The following is a 19403-nucleotide window of genomic DNA, read 5'->3' as shown; positions in this document are numbered from 1 at the left end:
CGCGGCACGGCCGACCCGGGTTCGATTCCCGGACCCATTGTTATTTGCCGAATGTCTTCCCCCCACTCTGTCTCCCGTTCCTCCTCTCTCCCTCTCTACTGGACTGCCCAGTAGCAAAAAGCGATAAACGCTAAAAAATGTATCTTTAAGAAGATGCTGAATAAGCTCAGTGGCAATTTTTCATGTCTGAATAATTTATATTCTCCTTTGGTTCATTACAATTTACTCAAGCATAGTAAACAGACACAATATTTCTGACACTGGGAATACATTACCTAAGGTCCATAGATGTCCCTAGATACCAAGAACATGCAAATGCGCTTGTAGAGGTGGAGCAATCTTCCATTTACTTGGGTATGTACTTTCTTTTTATTTTTTTTTAAACTTTGACCAGTCACCTGGTTCTTTTAGCGTTTATCGCTTTTTCTTCGCATTCATACTTGGTCAAGTTCGACCGACAGAAGCAGGCTGAAAGGGTTCAGATGGGGGGGAAAGACACTCTGGGAAAGGCACGGCTGCCGTCCGGGATTCGAACGCGCTCAGCCCCAGATCCGCGTGAGCGCGGTTGTCCACGGCGCTGAAATAGCACTCGCGGTACATGGTGAGCTACTGGAGCTCCCCTGGGTATGTACTTTCTATCTGCCGCCACTAGGGGCAGAGCAGCTAATCGTGAGTTACTGACATCACCGGTCATAGAGATGCTGCTTTGCATCTAAAAACCCATACCTTGGGCGGCTGAGTGGTGCAGTGGGCAAGACGCTCGCCACTAACACAGGAGATGCTGGTATCGAGCCCAGCTCTCGGCGTTGCTACCGGCTTGGCCAGTCGCCATACTAACACAATTGGCAGTGTTAGAGGGTGGGAAAGCCGGTGGGTGGGGATTGGATGTTGTGGACAGCGACTCCTACAGGTCGGTTGGTGCGCCTGTACAGCAGAATCAGGAAGTATCGGGGGCAGCGTGAGCCTCCCACACGTTACTCCTCGCCACTGAGAGATCGCGCTGTTCAGGTGAAAAGATGAGACAGCTGCCTCCTCGTGTACCGGAGGGGACACGTGATGCAAGGCTTGGTCCTCACTGCAGCCGACCAGTGGGATGCATAGTCTAGCAACGTTCGAGACAGGGGAGTGGAGAATTGAAGGGAGAATTGGCGAGGCGAAATTGGGATGAGAGAAAAATAGAAAATGAGAAAAAAAAATTGCATATAAATGGTATACATTTATATTTGGTATAACTCCCAGTGCTACATTCCAGTAGTTAAACAAATCTTCCTTTTAAAGAATAGTTTCCCTTAGCCTTTCCAGTAAAGCTTCATGAAGCAATTTGTGAGGAAAGTAAGAGCGTGACATGTGTGAGAAGGGAAGGGGACCTGGGTTCTGAGTTCTCTTCATGTCACAGAGATAGTGTCTGGAGGAAGAATGCTGTCGGGGCCAGACACGTTTTCCAGGTCCTACGATTCTTTTCTAAATGAAGAATAGAAAACATGAACCCCAGAGAGAGACAATGGTACTCTGGGGTGGCAGAGGGGACAGAGGTAGACGATGGTACTCTGGGGTGGCAGAGGGGACAGAGGTAGACGATGGTACTCTGGGGTGGCAGAGGGGACAGAGGTAGACGATGGTACTCTGGGGTGGCAGAGGGGACAGAGGGAGACGATGGTACTCTGGGGTAGCAGAGGGGACAGAGGGAGGCAATGGTACTCTGGGGGGACAGAGGGGACACAGTGAGACAGTGGTACTGTGGGGTGGCAAGAGGGGACACAGTGAGACAGTGGTACTGTGGGGTGACAGAGGGGACACAGTGAGACAGTGGTACTATGGTGTGGCAAGAGGGGACACAGTGAGACAGTGGTACTGTGGGGTGACAGAGGGGACACAGTTAAACAGTGGTACTATGGTGTGGCAAGAGGGGACACAGTGAGACAGTGGTGTGACAGAGAGCACAGTGAAACAGGAAGGAAAGTGTAGAGGCGGTTGATGAAAGAGAGAGATCGAGTGAAGTGGGAAGGGAACAAGAATGAGGGGAAAGCTAGAGAAGGGGGGAGTGAGGACAGAAGACAAAGCAGGGATAAGCAGCGAGGGCGAGAGTGAATGAGCATGTCTACGAGACGAGACACAATAGAGAGAGAGAGAGGGAGAGACCAGGGTACAGCTATTCTAATATCAAGTCAATGGTCGAGTGTACAACAATGGAAGGCTTTTTGTGTGCAAGTAAACAAAGGCAGATAATTGACTTAACGTTATAGGCCTGGAGCAGACCAACATCTCTCTATCTCGCTCTCTGTATCTCTCTCTCGCATTCACACACTAGTGAATCCCTTCAACAATGGACTTCAACTTATGTAAGCAACGTTGCCCAGAGCAAAAACAAGTCTCGGCCGTCCACTCTGATGATCTAGAAAACAGTTGTCAAAGAGTGGTGCATTTCCTTGTTAATCTGATGCGTGAAGCTCAAAGGCTTTGGGCGAGGAGAGTAGACTTTGGTCTTGTTGGACTTAGGCTCCACATAAGCCTTTTTGTGATCATGCTAGTTCCATTTCAATTTAATTAGTTTGAACTTCTTATCATAAGCTTTTTAGCAGATCACATCAGCCAATTAGAAAGGGGGAGACCGTGTTAAATAATCGATATGCTAACAGTTAGCCCAAGTAATCTCGACATAAAAGACTACTGCATTAATTGACCCGTCTCAAGCCCCGCCCTCTCATCTTGATCCTCCAATCACACAACAGTTGCTTCCCTCAGACAAACAAAAGTTTGTCAAAATGACACAGGATCCCTGCAGTCCAGTGAAATGGACAGCTGGTATAGTTAAATACAACAATCCATCATTAAAAGTTGTCCTTTGATTAAGTACGGTTGAGTCAGCCGTTGCCAAGACTCACTGGCAGTTAAGTTTTAATTCCCAATAGGTCCTAGTGGTAATCCAGGCCTGTAATCACAGCAAATTACAGCGTTCCCCGCGATGCCGAGACTGATGGGATGCATCGCAGCGCCATTTATCGATTGGCAGCCGGCCGGGGCGCTAGCATAAATTGAGGAGCGGTTCCATCAAAGTGCCATTACGTGATGTTTAGCCGATACACGCCCTGCTGCACAGACCTCTGTGGGGAGATTGCCGTAGCAGTAGCGATGCCAGGGAGGATGAAGTATGTGTGTTGGAGAGGGGTAGGGGTGCATGTATATGGAAGTGGAAGTGCACGCACTGTCTATATATGGTGGTCAAATTCTAAATAAATATTTGAGCACCAAACTGCCCGTCGCATGTAGGGTTGGGTACCAATCTCTGTACTTTTAAGGGTACCGACCAAATGAGAGTGTAATACACTAGACAAGAGGGAGCCTTTTTTACATTACATTTAGTCATTTAGCTGACGCTTTTATCCAAAGCGACTTACAAGTTCTGTACGACAAGTCAGCAGGAAGGGTCCAACTCTTGTTACTCTCTCAGCTGAGTAACAATGTTCATCAAACAGTGTTGAAACCTAATATATATATATATATATATATATATATATATATATATATATATATATATATATATATATTACTGTCCCTTCTCTTGGGTCTTTCGAAAGACAAGATAATGTTGATATTTAAAGATTTAAAAACCTAATCATGCCATTTATTTAGTGTGGTGTGCAAATAAAATGTTCTAAATAAATAACGTTTTTATTTATTTTTTGTTATTACAGACATAGTTAAGTACCGAAAAAAAGGTATTCCAGGAACTGGTACTGGCACCGGTTCAAATGCGAAGGGTAGCCAACCCTAGTCGCATGTAAAGAAACAACAATATGAACTGAAAAGGCATCACTGGTTCTTGTTCATTTTTGGTGACTGTGCCTGCAATACAAGCCAATACATGGATGTTACAAAGCACAGCCCAATGATAGTTTCCTACTCCGGTACTACATACTAGCAAATACAAGCGCTTTACGTCTGCTATGATGTGGTAATATATTTAATTTGAATCTGCCTCATTTCAGCCTATTCATATTCAAATGTTATTGTGCATGGTTGGTAGTATGTTGCCTCCTGGCTACATGGCTATCACTGCATGGTTGGTAGTATGTTGTCTCCTGGCTACATGGCTATACGCTGCATGGTTGGTAGTATGTTGTCTCATGGCCAGGGGTGCAGTCGTAATATGGGCGGAGGCCAAACGGTATCCTATTATTATGCAAAGTCTAGGCACTTATCACCTAGACTTTGCATAATAATAGGATGCGCGCACTTCGAAGCCCAAACGCCGTTTGACCGCGGTTGCCCAGCACTGCACCACTGCTCATGGCTACATGGCTATACGCTGCATGGTTGGTAGTATGTTGTCTCCTGGCTACATGGCTATACGCTGCATGGTTGGTAGTATATTGTCTCCTGGCTACATGGCTATACGCTCCATGGTTGGTAGTACAGTATGTTGTCTCATGGCTACATGGCTATATGCTGCATGGTTGGTAGTAGTATGTTGTCTCCTGGCTACATGGCTATATGCTGCATGGTTGGTAGTATGTTGTCTCCTAGCTACATGGCTATACGCTGCATGGTTGGTAGTATGTTGTCTCCTGGCTACATGGCTATACGCTGCATGGTTGGTAGTATGTTGTCTCCTGGCTACATGGCTATATGCTGCATGGTTGGTAGTATATTGTCTCCTGGCTACATGGCTATATGCTGCATGGTTGGTAGTATGTTGTCTCCTGGCTACATGGCTATATGCTGCATGGTTGGTAGTAATGAGTCTGCTTTCTGCATGGACAGCTTTGTCCTGCAGGCTATGGCAGAGCATCTGCTTCACATTAAGCCACAGCCAGGCTGATGTCACCTACCTTTCTACAGTAGCTCTCCCTCCCTACTGCTGTGTGCAAACCAAGAGAGGCATGGCAACCGGCAACCAGGGAAACACCATTAGTGGACACGGCTTAATAAACACTTCCCGATTACTGTGCAAACACACACGTACCGGCGGACAGACGGACACACACATTTGCGTTTGGGGAGTGTCTAATCTGGACTGTAATGGAGAGGGTGAAACACTTTGGTTCCCTCCATTGCACACATGTAACTGTTTGGATTTGTTTCAGTATAAATACAAAGCGTGACTCGTTACATGCAGTGTGAAAATTCAATATAATTCTAAAAACATACAAATGCCACCACATCTCTTACCATTACATCACTAATAATGGTCAATAAAATAGATTCATAGAATGTAAGTGAGGATAAGCCAGTAACAGGTAGTCTTGTCACGATAAAATGTTTACTTTGATACCGATACCAGCACGATACCGGTTCTAAAATTATACCACGGCAAAAACATTAAAAAAAGTAATGGAATATATATATACACAGTACCAATCAAAGGTTTGGGCACACCTTCTCATTCAGTTCAATGAGAAAGTGTGTCCAAACTTTTGACTGGTACTGTATACTGTATATAGTGACTAGTGAGAGAGGGAGTATCGATACTTCCAAAAGTAGCAACCCTAGTGGCAGGTACCTAATTTCACCTTATTCATGTTTAGTATGCTGTACAATACAATACTTTTCTGCCCACTAACCACCCGAATCGATTCCAAATCAGCTCCCCACAGGACAGAGCTCCATCAATACAACAATCCCATAATCAAAAGCCTGAATATTGACTTAATGTCATCTATAAATGGGCTCATTTTGAGGGTATTTGGTGTAACAGTAAGACTTCACACCAGGTCCTGCAGTAAACAAATGAGTCGGCTAAGTTTGTCTCTATTTGTCGCTCACTCCTCTCCTTGTCCCTCTGTCCTCTTTGTCTCTCTCCCTCCTCCTCTTTGTCTCTCTCTCCTTGTGTCTCTCTCTCATCTCTCTTTGTCTCTCTCTCAATAATATCTAATCTAATATAGATCTAATAAAAAAAATTAAAAGCAGCACTTTGCTACTAAATAATCTTCCTTGTCTATATTACTACACTAATATGTCTCTACTACTATGCACTCAACACTGCAGCAACCAAGTTCCAACACTGTTTGATGAACATTGTTACTTAGCTGCCAGAGTTGTACCCTTCCTGCTGACTTGTCATACAGAACTTGTAAGTCGCTTTGGATAAAAGTGTCTCAGCTAAATTACTTAATGTGTCGTCCTTACTTTGACGCCAGGTCGTCTACTGTTAGCGCGGCGTGGCCGTCGGAGTCGCTCAACGCACCCTCATCCTCATCGTCCCCCACCATCCTGAGAGAGAGAGAGAGAGAGAGAGAGAGAGAGAGAGAGAGAGAGAGAGAGAGAGAGAGAGAGAGAGAGAGAGAGAGAGAGAGAGAGAGGGGGGGGGGGGGGGCAGGGGAGGCAAGGTGAGGATGACAGAGAGAGTGAGGGGGAGAGAGAGAGAAGAAGGGGAGAGAGAGAGAAGAAGGGTGGAGCGTAGAAGGAAGGGAGACAATGGAGGAATAAAGAGGAGAGGAGTGTGAGGGAGGGAGGGAGAGAGAAAGGTTTATCAGAAGGGTGACCTTCTCTGCAGCACCCTGGCATATTGGGTTACAGGCCTGCTGAGACCCCCCCGCCCCCCCCCCCCTGCTCTGTTAAGTGCAGACTGGGCAGAAACTTTCTCCTCCTCCTCCTCCTCCTCCTCCTCCACACACACAAAAAACAACAACTACATCTCCGCTTGTGCCAGGGCTGTAAAACGGGTTAGGTGAGGGCTTGTTTGCATAAACATAAACAAGCCATTTTTAGCTGCAACCAGCAGCTCTATAAGTCACTGTCAATTGGTGTGTGTGTTCATGCCAATTGGCTGCGTGGCAATGGGAATTACCTATCGCAAAAAAGGATGCAGCTATTGCAAATTCATTCATCATTCATTCATTGTTACAGAACAAAGTTTGAAGACATCCAGTTTAGTTCTGCTAGGGAGAACTTGGTATAGGGATATTCATTTTCATTGCACCTTGTCCTCTATATGCCACCATCCTCATAGGTTAAAACAGTGGTTCTCAAACTGTTTCTTGTCATGGACCCCTAACACCGGTAACACTGACAACAGTCTACCGCAGCAAGCTGAACAAGCTGGTGAAGAGGCTAGCTCCATAGTGGGTGGTGAGCTGGCTAATCTAGAGGTGGTGGCTGAGAGGAGGATGAGGAAAAAGCTAGAAGCCAGCCTGGAGAACCCCTCTCAACCAAGGGCTCGGACGGCCGGCTCTGCTGCCAGGAGAACTAACGGCGTCATTAATAAAGGATCATCTTATCTTATCTTAACACATTGGATGCCAAAAACGAGTATACTCGTTATTGCCCGCCATGCGTTGTGCGCCAAAAACGAGTTAACTCGTTTTTTGGATCAATATTTAATTTTTTCGCCATGGCATTCATAATTCATCCAGCCTCCCTCCGGGACTGCAGCTGGACCCGGTCTGATATTGCAACACCTCAATACCGCCACCTGGTGGATGTCGGGCGAGTTACACTCCAAGCCAAACCGGAAGTGGCGCTTGGTGCATCGAGGAAATTCCTCTGGCAGTAATATCTTGTAACGTGGGTCTAGATACACACTCGAGTGCATGGGATCGCTTTCAAAACGCAATAATCAATATGATTTCGGCGTTTATTGCATCATACAAACGGGAAATGGATCTAGCAGATCGACGTCAAATAATTGGAATATTTTTAATATAGCGTGTATAGGAAAGAAACGCCAATCGATAATCCATCATATGCGTCAGGGCCTATAACTCGCGTTTTAGGAATTACTGCAGAAAACCTTAAAAACATACTTATATTCTCAACGGTATTAACACAACAATGTATGAATGAAAAAATATAACGTTCCCACATCCGGAACGATAGATACCAGATGTTGAATGGGCCATAGTAATGTCGATATAGCTATAATATTTAAAAAGTTATAGCCCTGCAAAGAAGGTAAACATCTCCATAGGGTTACAGCACTGGGCATAAGGATGGTCATACTGCATGGCAGACAATGTGTTAAGAGTAATGCATGCTAGCCTAGCTTAGCACAAGGGCTGGGGGCAGTAGGGTACAGCTAGCTAGCCTAGCTTAGCACAAGGGCTGGAGGCAGTAGGGTGCAGCTAGCTTAGCACAAGGGCTAGAGGCAGTAGGGTGCAGCAGCGTTTCCGTTAGCCGGTAATTACCGGTATTTGACCGGCAAAATCTGTTGAAGTCCGACATATTTAATATCTCCGGTCTTAATGTCCGGTGAAAATAATTCCCTGAGTCTAAGCACAATTTGATTATTTGAATTGTATTAAAATAGGCTAAAATTAAATAGCCTATGCGATGAACGAAACGATCATTAAATTTGTTTCCTCGTTGCTTCTAATAATGACAACGACGTTGTCGGCGAGAGCTTAGTGCTGGGTGTGCGAACTTTTGTGAAGCTGCAGAGCCAGAGAGGCAACGGCACAATGCAGTATTCCAGCAGTACTCCAATTCAGCCATTTTCAGCCAATGTTGGGTGGGGGGCGCTGCTGTGCGGTTCCCAGAAAAGAGCCAATAACAGCTAAATCAGCTTCTCTGCAGCGCCATACTCTTTGCAAATAAGTCGTTGCGAGGTGGAGAGAGTCGTCACGCAAACCACGATAATGTTGCCGTCTCTCTGCTTTCTCAGTTCTTCGCTTGATATAATTAATACAAATGTCCAATATAACGGAATTAGTTAGCTCATAAAAATGTGATTATAACAGACTGCTGTTTAGTGTCGGACCGACTGCCCACAATCATACGCGGTCTATTTTATTTCAAGTCAGCAGCAGCACGGAGTATCGAGGGACTTATTTTATTTGGAATATATTAATTAATGACTGTATACGCAAAAGTAGCCTAGTTTTAAGTAATAATATTATAAATCTACATGCCTTGAGGATGACATTCTTTATATAGCCTGCCTATCAATTGTTTTAAAGTTCAATAAACTATGACCGGAATTAATCTCATTTGTCCGGTAGATTGAAATCTTGCAGGTCACGGAGACCGGCAACAATTTTTTCTAACGGAAACCCTGGGGTGCAGCTAGCCTAGCTCAGTCAAAGTTTAATAAATACGATTTCCAACAGCTCCAGAACTGACACACAGATTAAATTGATTTCAATATTCTCGTCTGACTCCCTATTTTTCTGGCGGAGCCCCCTGGAACGCCCTCAAAGCCCACTTTTGAGTAACACTGGTTTAAACAAGCTGAACAACTCCTTTACACAATGATTTCAATGACAATAGCCATCAATATGGTTATCATTATCAATATGAACTAGGACTGACCTTCGAATTATTTTTTGGAATTCCAAAAATCGGGGCAGAGGTTTGATTTTAATTGTATGAATAAATTATTATTATTATAAATTTTTTTATGTTGTGGGACTTGTACAGCACTTTGTTCAACTTCGTCAGTGCTGTAAAGTTTAAACCTTTTTAAATCTTAGACAAACGAAACACTTTTCTTTCATGAAATATTGTAAGCCGTCATTTGAGGCTTTATAAAAGCAGCACAATGAACACAAATATGTCAGTGCCGAGTCCGACCTCATCTTAAATAACAAACAGCATTGCTTGTTGTAATTAACAAAGAGAGGCAGAGTTGATTTAGCACACAAAAAAAAATATATATATATATATATATTCGAATTTTATTTTCATATTCGAATCCCATGCCCATCGAACAAAGCTTCGAAGTATTTAAGACAGCCCTAATATGAACGTTTTGAGGAATCTCACCTGTTGTAAGGAGTGCTGGGCTCATCGATCTTCATCAGGCCATAGTCCTTGTCAGCAGGGTGGTACGTGGCCAAAATGTTCATCTCATCCCATTTCTGAGACTTCTTCCTGAAGAGGATGGATAGATAGAGATAGAGAGAGAGAGAGAGAGTGAGAGAGAGCGGGAGAGCGAGAGGGGAAGAGAGAGAGAGTCAAATGAGGGCTAACTAGGCAGGGCGGGTGCCCCATTTGGGTCTAATTCACCAACCTACAACCAACCTACCACCATACCACCATGTATATTTGTAGATCCGGTATGTCATAAATGTCTAGATGCAACAGTACTGTCTACCTGTATGTCATATGTTATGATGAATTGAAAATGGGGGACCCTGATGTAAACAAGACGAAAGTCTTTCTCTGGTCTGCATCCCCTTAACAATTGTGTGTATTGAGCTGTACTGTATTGTACCCATTCTGCAATCTGTTAATAAAATGTTCAATCAATCAATCCCACGCCAGACCCAGACATTACCCCAGAGAGGAGAGCAGGCAGGCAGATTTAATCTAGGACCATGCATGCCCCAGTTTCCACTTGCACATATTTTGGGAACACAAAAACAAATGTGCCTTTGCGCCATGGCACCACAGGGATGCAAACTCATTGGGGTTGAGAAAGGTGACAGAGGAGCGGAACACCGTGGTCTCGCTATCTCTCTCTCTCTCCCTCAGCAGCGTTCGTTAGTCTCTATCCGCTACCGGTACAATTATGCAGTTGTACACCAGGGTGCTTACAGGTATCAGCATGTTAAATTCATAATACATTTTTTTTAAAGACCTTTAGTGCCAGTTTAACACTTTGATTGCCTAAGGCTAAATTCATGATATACCATCCCTTGCCAGCTCTATTTGTCTATGGAAAAGTTCCCCTTCTTTGCAGGGCTATAACTTTTTAAATTCTATTGCTAAATTGCCATTATTAGGGCCCATTCAAGGTCCTATATGTATTGTTCATTGTGTAGCAACGTTAAACTTTTTCATTCACATATTCATAGTAAAATATGGTCTAAAGTATAAGTATGTTTTCATCTCTTTCTGCAGCTTTCTCCAGAACGTGATTTATAGCCCCAAATGCATTATATTGATGATGAAATACAGTTTGGTAGGAATCTGTGCGAGATCAAAAATTTCAATTGGACGTACTTCTAGAAGTTTCTATGTATCATCTGATGATGACCGGATGGGCGGGGGATCGTTTATAATTCCGTGGGCAGCGTTATATCATTCATCTAGTGTGGGTGATATGATCATCAGAGCAGTTTATATCGAACACGTTCAAAAATAACGCTGAATCTTACCGTATCTTCCTCGCGCCGTTGGACGATGAGCGTGGAACTGAAATATTCCTATTATGGGATGTAGAAATACGCTATCTATTTCCAGGTTGTATAATAGTATATACGTCCAAATCATGTTGTTTATCGAGTTATTGGCAACGGATCGCTATGTATTGTGTCGAGATCGAGTCCCGGGACCTATAGAGAGTGCCCGGAAGTAATATGGACGATCAGCACTTCAACCACATAACTTCCTGTTTGGCGCTTCTGCCGATCGGCCACCAGATGGCGCTCTTGAACCGCTAGAGGTTTGAGAGGAGCTCAGAACTGTGTGTGAAGGCTGCGGATGGAAAATATGATTCCGATCACAGATTTTTGAAATATTGATATTAAAGACGAGTTACGGCGTCCTCGGCAACTTGAGCATGGCGGGGAAGGACGCCTAAACACGTTTTCGGCACTTAAAGTGTTAATTACATTTTGCAATGAAAATAAACACCAAATGTGAAAATATAGTTACCAGAATGATCAGTATAAAATAAAGACAAAATGGCAATAACTGGTTGAGTTAAAGAACATGTGTCCTAATATGTTTATTGATATGAAACAATTATTTGGCCTTAATTATATTACTAATTAAATTGTACATAATAATTAATAAGGAGCGACAGTGGTTCAGGAGGTCGAGCGGTCGTCTGGTAATCGGAAGGTTACCGGTTTGATTCCCGCTCCTCCCGGGCAGCGTGTCGAAGTGTCCTTGAGCACTTAACACATAACTGCTCCCGATGAGCAGGTTGGCCCCTTGCATGGTTACCTCCGCCGTTGGTGTGTGAATGAGTGAATGTGAGGAACAAAATTGTAAAAGGCCTTGGATAAAAGCGTTTCATCTTAAGGGCGTTTTCACACCTGTAGTTCGTTTGCTTTGTTCCGATTCAGGGAGACACAGGGACTATAATGATACAATGTTGCACTTGTCCCTTAGTTCGTTTGTGTTCACACGGCTGTTAACAGCGGACCAAAACAAACGCACGCGCAAGCAAACTGTCACTCATTGGTCAGATTTTGGGGTGCCCCTCCCCCCCTAACCTTGAATCTCCGCGTTACATTGAAATCGGGGAGGAGAGAGCGGGGGGAGCAAATTAATGAATGTGGATGAGAGCCGTGATGTAAATCGGCCGATTTAGTTCTGATCGATTAGGAATGGGTCGCGCCGTGTTCAGGAAACTCAGGCGCATAAAAGTCTATTGGATCATGTCTCTAGCACCCCCAGAGCCGTAGCTGCAACCACTTACATCACGGCTCTCATCCACATTCATTCATATGCTCCCTAACCTCGTTCCCAGCTTTATATATGCTCCCCCCGCTCTCTCCTCCCCGATTTCAATGTAACGCGGAAGTGCAGTGGTCTATAGCTAACTTTACCGATCTAGCTGCCTAAAGACTACAAACTGATCTCACCCACAATTCAATGCGAAAGCGTCATCATGCAACGCGTATACAGTACGGCAAGTGAGTTGTGTCGGTTTGTTAAGTCGATTGCATTCTCAGCGTACGAGTCGCTTCGGGTTCGGTTGGAAGTGCGCCGAGACCACCCTCTCTAGGCGGTCTCGGCCCGCTTGTTTTGTTCCGCAACAGAATGCGATTGCTGTGTTCACATATGCCCAAATGAACCGAAATAGGGGGTAAACGCTACAGGTTCCGGAACAACAGCTCCAAACAAGCTAGGTGTGAAAACGCCCTTAACACATCCACCGCCAAAAACGGCTTACGACGGGTTTCAAGGTCATGCGAATTCCGCCATTCCACGGCGTACAACGTTATTGAGATCATATTTCATTTTTTCGCCATGGTATTCATAATTCCCTCACCCAGCCTCGGCTGAGACAGTGGGACTCGGCAAAACCGTGCAACGCTTCAATACCGGCGCCTGGTGGATGATCGGGCGAGTTACAACCGGAAATGGATCTCTGGTGATCTCCGTGCATCTGGGAAATGCATCCGGCAGGCACATATTGTTGCAGGACTCTAGACACACATCCGTGTATATGGATCGCTGCCATAACTCAATAATCGATATGATTTGGGCGTTTATTTCGCCATACAACCCGGAAATGGATCTAGTCGATCGCCGTCAAATAAGTGGGATCTTTTTCCTCCAGTCTCATCGGCGAACGGTAAGAGGACAGTAACGTTACTTTCAGCGTGATTGTTTATTATTATTAATGCAAACTGCTCTGATCAATATATCACCCATACTACATAAAGCATTTACTGACGATCACAGAACTATAAACGACCCCCCCCCCCGTTCATCCGCGCATGATGAGTCCTAACGTTTAGGATCATGTACAGTTGAAATTTCTTATATAGCGTGTATCAGCAACAAACGGCAGTTGATAATCTATATATGCGTTTATGCCTATAACTCACGTTCTAGGAATTACTGCAGAAAACGATAAAAACATATTTATATTCTAGACGGTATTTTCGTATATATCTATGAATGAAAAAGTATAACGTTCCTACATCCTGAACGATAGATAATCGATGTTGAATGGGCCATAGTAATGTCAATTTAGCAATACAATTTAAAAAGTTATAGCCCTGCAAAAAAGGTGAACATCTCCATAGGCTTAGAGTGGTGGCAGAGAGTGGTATGAGAGGGGCAAACTGCGTGGCAGTTAATGTGTTAATAATTATGACTACAATAGTCTTACAGCCAGGGTGTTTTGGCTCATCTGCCAAAGGCTCATGTAGGCCCACTTTTCATAATAGTGTATCAGGCTAATTGTAAGACTACTGTGGCTTCTGTGGTTGAAAGCTCTCTGTCATAGTTTGTACATGGCTTTTAAATAGGTAGGCTAAACGCGTGTATGCTTTCTACAACGCAGTTGGGCGATTTGCAATTCTGATTGGCCACTGACATTTCTGGTCATGTGACATGTGCGCCCAATAGCGTGACAAGCTGTGTCTTTGCCCATTTCCGCATCGAACAGCCTGCAAAGCACCTGGCGTTCTATCGCCATGCTCTAAGACAAACTCTGACCTTAACCAACTTCGAAAGAGTGCCTAAGCTTAACCGTCGAATGAAGGGCAGGCGTTCTATCGCCATGCTCTAAGACAAACTCTAACCTTAACCACCTTCGAAAGAGCGCCTAAGCTTAACCAGTGTAGACACTTGCGGTCCCAGGATTGGGCGTACATGTCACATGACCAGAAATTACCTGGCCAATCAGAATCGCAAATCGCCCAACTGCGTTGTAGAAAGCATACAAGCAGGCTAAACGCACATCCTAAGAGCAAAACAACAACTGTCACAACAGGCAAGTCTGTTGTCATAATGAATGAGTCAACTTCCTCTTAGTTTAGTTTAGTTTATTTAGCACATTATTTAAAAACAAAAAAACAGTGCTAGGAGGGAACGAAGCCCAAAGGGCTTGTACAAAGTTCCACTCCCATCCCATTGTCCATAAACATATGAACTAAATACATGTAAACATAGCCCACATTGTTCCTCACATTTATATAGAGCCATATGAAATCCGCATTCACGGAATCGCGGACGGAATCGCGGAATTGAGCAATAAAAATGGAATAGACTGTTAAAAAAAATGATATATAATTTTTTTTTAATGTTGTGGGACTTGTACAGCACTTTGTTCAACTTTGTCAGTGCTGTAAAGTTTAAACCTTTTTAAATCTTAGACAAACAAAACACTTTCATGAAATATTGTAAGCCGTCATTTGAGGCTTTATAAAAGCAGCACAATGAACAAATATGTCAGTGCCGAGTCCGACCTCATCTTAAATAACAAACAGCATTGCTTGTTGTAGTTAACAAAGAGGCAGAGTTGATTTTGCAAACAAATTTAAAATAAAAAATCATTTTATTTTCATATTCGAATCCCATGCCCATCGAACAAAGCTTCGAAGCTTCGAAGTATTTAAGACAGCCCTATTAAATGGACTGTTATATCTTATTAAATTGTGGACATTTATTCATTCCCACTTATTAGACACTATTTCTGATGGTAAAATGCACGTAACAAAGCAAAATACAGAATTCTGAAATATTAAAACGAAAAAAATGGAATTTGAAAAAATAAATAAATGGAATTTGGAAAAAAATAAAACGGATTTCATTATGGCTCTACATTTATATTCTGAATAGGCAACGAGAGAAGTGGGATGCAAATTACCCTGCTCGTTAACCATCATAAATTAGACTCGCACTGAAATACAGGACATTACTGGGAGAAAGGGCTAAACAAAAGCGTAGCAGAAGTCTTAGAAGGAGAAGGAGTATTCAAATTAGGTAGAAATCCCTTGAAAATAGAGTGTTTGCAGGTTAGCCAAATAGCTAGCTCCATGCTATTCCGACCTATGATTCAGACAGACGTGATCACGTTTAAGAGTGGAGTGTGATCACTAATAGTCTTTTGACAACTCAGAAGGTTCCACCCCCCCCCCCCCCCCCCCAGCAGAGGGATTGATTGATTGAACGGTTGGTTGGTTGGTTGATTGGATGGTGACAGGTTTGCATCCCTGGCCCAAATTAAATTAAAGCCAAAATGCAGCAGGGATGGGAGTGGCTTGAGCGGGGCACTGCTCTGCACTCACCTATGGATGTCAAGAGAGTCAGACAACAGTCTCATTTGGCACAATTGCTTTTGAGAATTGTCAAGATTTCTACTCCATCTCCTTGGATGCCCACCTGTTCCCTAAAAAGAATTATACTAATCAAGGCTGCCCTTTTATGCCCAGAAGGGGAGCGAATACGATGAACATTTCCAGAGAAAATGCCTGATAGATGAAGAAACTACCTGACACTTCTAATTAAGCGTAAGCTTTACATTCAGCACAACTAACGGTGAGATGTAGCAGGATGCTGCCGGAGGAAGTTAACTCGGCTACAAATCCAGAGGCTTCTGGGAGCTTCTCTGGGAGCCTCCTTTATCACGGCTGGCTGGCTAGGGAGCAGTTGCCAGGCCCAGCCGTTAAACTGTCTCTGCCCGCCCTCGCCTCTCCTGCTGTCATAAAGCAGCCCTGCCACAGCCCGACGTGTTTATGAAGAGAGAGGCCTGGTATCATGGGAGGGGGACGGAGATAAATCCACTCCCTGCTGCAGAGAGCCTGCAGAGAGCCCGCAGAGAGCCCGCAGAGCACCCCCCCGTTCACCCAAACACACCACTTCCTGCTGCAGAGAGCCCGCAGAGCACCCCCCCGTTCACCCAAACACACCACTTCCTGCTGCAGAGAGCCCGCAGAGCACCCCCCCGTTCACCCAAACACACCACTTCCTGCTGCAGAGAGCCCGCAGAGCACCCGCAGAGTTCACCCAAACACACATTCTCTTCCACACACACAAACACAGACCTCACATGCACAGTACCTCACATATACACACAGACACGCACAGTGGGTGTTTCAATAAGTCAATCCCCAAGCAATTTGGCTATCGTTGCCATCGTTGCTAAATGAATAGGGTGGTCACACCGGGAGGCGGGAGCCCACGCTCACAGCAGCATCTCACGGGATGATATGGTGCTTCCTGTGCTCAGGCTCCTGGCTGAGACAGAGACTGGATGATATGGTGCTTCCTGTGCTCAGGCTCGTGGCTGAGACAGAGACTGGATGCTGCTGTATCGATCAAATAGGCAAGTTAGTACCGCGTGTGTGTCCGTGCCTGAATATCATTACTGTGATTTGACCTTGGTAGTGGTAGACAGATTATGGGTCTTTCAACGGCCGATGCCAATATCGATATATATTGAGCGCGCGGGGGGGGGGCGATGGCCGATATGACAATATAATGATTTCTTATTATTTTTTTGCATCCGATAGAAATACAACAGTTTAATAATAAACAAACAAGACAAAAAAAATTATTTTCTTCAGTAGAACTGCAGTCTGCAGATCAATAAATTGATTGAAGAAAAAACTATTTTTGTACTTAATTGACTCAAGGGGGTACACGGTACACTTGAAGGTTTTTGGGTAATTGGCCATGTGGCCACGGTTATGGGCCCATGCCAATTATATCAAAATGCCAGATATTGGCTCGATGATCTATCTAATGACTTATATATGACTCATATGAGCAGTCAGTGCCAGGGGACAAACTACATATTTCAATTCTATGTGTGACACGTACTACGTCACACTTGTTTACTTGACTTGTGGATTGTGATTTAACTTATATATTTCTCAGTTTCAGCTGCTACATTATTTTATATTGGAATCTTTCATTCCTATTTGCACTAAACGTTTGATATGTTCAGACTACCAGCTCAAATCTGTTTTAGGCAGATCCAGATGGTTTGAAGAGGAGACCAAATGGTGACATAATATTCAAAGCTAATTTCAAATACCTTGTTTGAAGGGCAAAATAAATGCCACAGCACTAGTACAGAGCCAACATTAGTAACAGAGCGGTCGTCCTGCCATAACTACTGTACAGAGGAGGAGCCTACAATCTGCCCGTTTAAATTATCTCTCTCTCTCAACACAACAATACAAATCCATCTAACGTTACCAGACGACATCCACACAACATAAGCTACACAGAGCGGTCCTCCATGATTTAACGCTCCTCCTCATCATCACAACAATGCTGGCTAATGCATGATGTTAGCTAACTACAAACATCTCTCTCTCCCCCCCTCTCACTCCAACCCCCCCTCCCTAAATAATAATAACATTTAAAAAAGGAAATGCTCATTATTACCATAACCATTAAGAATATGCAGTTCAGGCGGTTAGGTGGCCGAGCGGAGATTGCGTTCGTCACCAGCCCCGGAGCTGTGAGCTGGATTCGCCTGTTCGAATCCAGCTCACAGCTCCGGGGTTGTCACCAGCTTGGCTGGCCGTCTGCACTAATACAATTGGCTGTATTAGAGGGTGGGAGAAGCTGGCGGGGTGGGTCCGGGTCGTTGTAAACAGCGACTCCTACAGTTCGGTCGGGGCGCCTGCTAAGCGCGGATAGGACTCGAGGGGGATAGTGTGGTCCTCCCACACGCTACGCCCTCTCGATGAGAATCCGCGCTGCCAGGTGAAAAGAAGCGGTGATTGGCTGGACGTGTGTCGGAGGAAGCACGTGGTAGCCTCCACTCTCCCAGATGATCTGACTGTGGGGGGTAAGTGCGCAGCGACCAGGAAGGGACTGGGAATTGGCATACGACTAACATTGGGATGGGAGAAAATCGGAGGAAAATGGAGGGGGAAAAAGACCAATAAAAAAAATAAAAAAATAATATGCAGTTCATTTTGTTAACAGGCTAACCAGATATACTTTGCACATCCCTAGACTGAAGTAAAAGATTATTATTTGGCGATTAACACTTTAACTGCCGGAAAACGCTTTACAGCGTCATTCCCGGCCATGCTCAAGTTGCCGAAGGACGCTTTACAGCGTCTTTAATATCAATATTTCAAAAATCTGTGATCGGATTCATATTTCTCTGGCGGTTCAGGAGCGCCATCTGGTGGCCGATCGGCGCAATCGCCAAACAGGAAGTGCTGTGGAGGTTGTGCTGGTCGGCCATATTACTTCCGGGCACTCGGTACATGTCCCGGGACTCTGGCTCGTCACAATATAATAGCGATCCATTGCCAATAACTCGATAAACATGATTTGGACGTATATAGTATTATACAAGCTGGAAATGGTTCATCAGGATAAACATCCCATAATCAAACGGTCTACACCACGCTGATCGTCCAACGGCGCGAGGAAGATCCGGTAAGATCCAGCGTTATTTTCTAACGTATTCCATATAAACTGTTATGATGAACATATGACCCACACTAGATGAATGATATAACGCTGCCCACGGAATTATAAACGATCCCCCGCCCATCCGGTCATCATCAGATCATACGTAGATCATTCTAGAAGTACGTCCAATTGAAAATTTTTATATCGCCCCGATTGCCATCAAACTGTATTTCATCATCAATATAATGCATTTGGGGCTATAGATCACGTTCTGGAGAAAGCTGCAGAAAGAGATGAAAACATACTTATACATTAGACCATACTTTACTATGAATATGTGAATGAAAAAGTTTAACGTTGCTACACAATGAACAATACATATAGGACTTTGAATGGGCCCTAATAATGGCAATGTAGCAATAGAATTTAAAAAGTTATAGCCATGCAAAGAAGGGGTACTTCTCCATAGACAAATATAGCTGGCAATCTATGGTATATAATGAATTTAACCCATGGCACCCAAAGTGTTAAGAAACACATTATTATTATTATCACTGACCTTCATATCAAGAGACCCAAAATCCTATTTTTAACAGACAGGATCTGTGCCTAAATTGTCTAGTCGAGTGTGCATGAGGCTGTTAAGCACAGAAAAGCCATCAGTGCATCCC

At 44.2% G+C, this 19403-nt stretch overlaps 1 protein-coding gene across 1 annotated transcript in view; it reads right to left on the bottom strand.

Annotated features, from left to right (window-relative positions):
• Positions 1-19403, bottom strand: part of ppp1r2 (protein phosphatase 1, regulatory (inhibitor) subunit 2) — a 55948-nt gene that overhangs the window by 25290 nt on the left and 11255 nt on the right. Inside the window, exons 2-3 of the mRNA XM_084309114.1 lie at positions 9700-9807; positions 6127-6210 (exon numbers count right to left, since the gene is read on the bottom strand). Coding sequence (XP_084165240.1) covers positions 6127-6210; positions 9700-9807 — 192 coding nt within the window. The remainder of the gene's footprint in view (positions 1-6126; positions 6211-9699; positions 9808-19403) is intronic.

Source organism: Notolepis coatsorum (assembly GCF_963971535.1).
Source record: "Notolepis coatsorum genome assembly, chromosome: 2".
In the NCBI taxonomy this organism is placed as follows: Eukaryota; Metazoa; Chordata; class Actinopteri; order Aulopiformes; family Paralepididae; genus Notolepis; species Notolepis coatsorum.
This window is presented reverse-complemented; position numbering and strand designations above follow the sequence as displayed.